The sequence below is a fragment of the Cyprinodon variegatus genome, unplaced genomic scaffold (assembly GCF_000732505.1).
Source record: "Cyprinodon variegatus isolate N-32 unplaced genomic scaffold, C_variegatus-1.0 Scaffold46, whole genome shotgun sequence".
Taxonomy (NCBI): Eukaryota; Metazoa; Chordata; class Actinopteri; order Cyprinodontiformes; family Cyprinodontidae; genus Cyprinodon; species Cyprinodon variegatus.
This window is the reverse complement of record NW_015150499.1, coordinates 1892217-1893821: the sequence shown is the minus strand read 5'-3', so window position 1 is coordinate 1893821 and position 1605 is coordinate 1892217. Positions and strand designations below refer to the sequence as shown.

General features: G+C 38.3%; 1 protein-coding gene across 1 annotated transcript in view; it reads right to left on the bottom strand.

Moving 5' to 3' along the window:
* The window catches only part of LOC107082036 (phospholipid transfer protein-like), an 8916-nt gene that overhangs the window by 4925 nt on the left and 2386 nt on the right, over positions 1 to 1605 (bottom strand). Inside the window, exons 7-9 of the mRNA XM_015370458.1 lie at positions 1316 to 1383; positions 1197 to 1227; positions 1059 to 1107 (exon numbers count right to left, since the gene is read on the bottom strand). Coding sequence (XP_015225944.1) covers positions 1059 to 1107; positions 1197 to 1227; positions 1316 to 1383 — 148 coding nt within the window. The remainder of the gene's footprint in view (positions 1 to 1058; positions 1108 to 1196; positions 1228 to 1315; positions 1384 to 1605) is intronic.

Here is a 1605-nt window from a genome sequence, read left to right as displayed (position 1 = left end):
CAGTGGAAGAACACGCATCATGAGCTGCGAACTTTTAAACCCTGCGGTTTCACCATACTGAAATAGCACGTTAAAACGCGTTTTTCAAACACGGATTGACCAGCTGACAATCGGCTTTTGGCTCCCTTCCCACTTGCAAAAAAGCTGTGTCTAACCCCATGCTGGCCAGCTGCATGGCTTCACTCCCCCCGCAATGGCGTATCTGGTTACACTGTCACGCAGGGTTAGCGTTGATGATGTCACCAGTGCGACAGAAATCAGGAAAATAAATAATGGAGAGCAAGTGTAAGTAAGCCAAGGCGTTGTCGGGCTCTATTATTTGTCTGAATCCCTCTTACCAGTGCTCTTTCATGTTTATCAAATGTAAACGGAGTTGTTTTCGGCTTCTTATATCATAAACAACTGGATCGGTGTGTTGACGACAGTACGTTAGGTTCAATGGTATTACATAATTTCATTTGTTTGACCCAGGTAGGCAGGCATCTGTTAGCTGTTCCCACTGCCACTTAAAGCTGATTTTTCATGGTTTTAAATGTGTTTTTCAGCCGGTTGTGATTTTTCATGGTTTTAAATGTGTTTTTCAGCCGGTTGGATAGAGGAAATGGTCTGACATGTAATAGCAGCAGACGTGGTTGTAAAGAGCAATTATGGTAATTAGAAAATCCACTTTTGGCATCCCCCAAAGCTGCTATTGATTCTAACACGCCCCATAAGCATCTATAACCATATTGCTAGCTGTTGATATTATTTACAGCTCAGTGTTTTAGAACATGACTGTATTTGCACAGGTTTATAGCTGCCTGATAATTTTCCTACATCTATGCAGTTCTCCGCACATTACTCACATTTTTTCCTGTTTTCCTTTTTGAACATTTTTATACATTTTCCTTTTGAACATTTAATAGGAATAGGACGTTTTAATAAGTAAAGTGTTTTCTTTCCTTAGATCCCTGTTTCTCCTTCCCTGTGCAATTGATTTTTACCATTTTTTATAGTCTTCTGTTTAGCTTTTTGCTGCCAATTTGCTTAGCCAGGATTTTAGCTCTCTGTTATCTCACCTGACAGGAACTCTTGGATTTTTTTGTTGATCTTCTTATTCAGCTTCTTCTGCAAAGCAAAAACACGGCAAATTCATTATTTAGTCATTACTTTATACAGATCGGTGCCGGGAAGAAAAAGAAAATATATTTCCTTACATTAAATACAGATTTAGATTCAACTTGACAGCTAAAACAGAGAAGAAAAATGTCAAAAGGAATAAAATGCTCCATATGTGCACAATCCAATAACCCCTCGTGTTTCTGTGTTTCCATACTTGAAGTCTTTAGAAGGCAAAAAAAGGCGATCTCCTTCAATGGTTATCATCATACTTCCAGGACAGACCTGTAGCAGAAATGGAGATCATTGAGAAGAAAGCAATAGTCGTCCACATTGCAAAAACATTTAGAAATAAGTAATTTTTTCTTAAGTTAAGTGTTTTTACCCTTAATTCAAGTAGATAATAAGATTATTTTGTCATGATCTGGCCTGTTTGCTCTCCCTTAATTCGTTTTCCCTCCCTGCCTCAATTATAATTTATTCCTCTCACCTGTTTCCTCTGGTTTA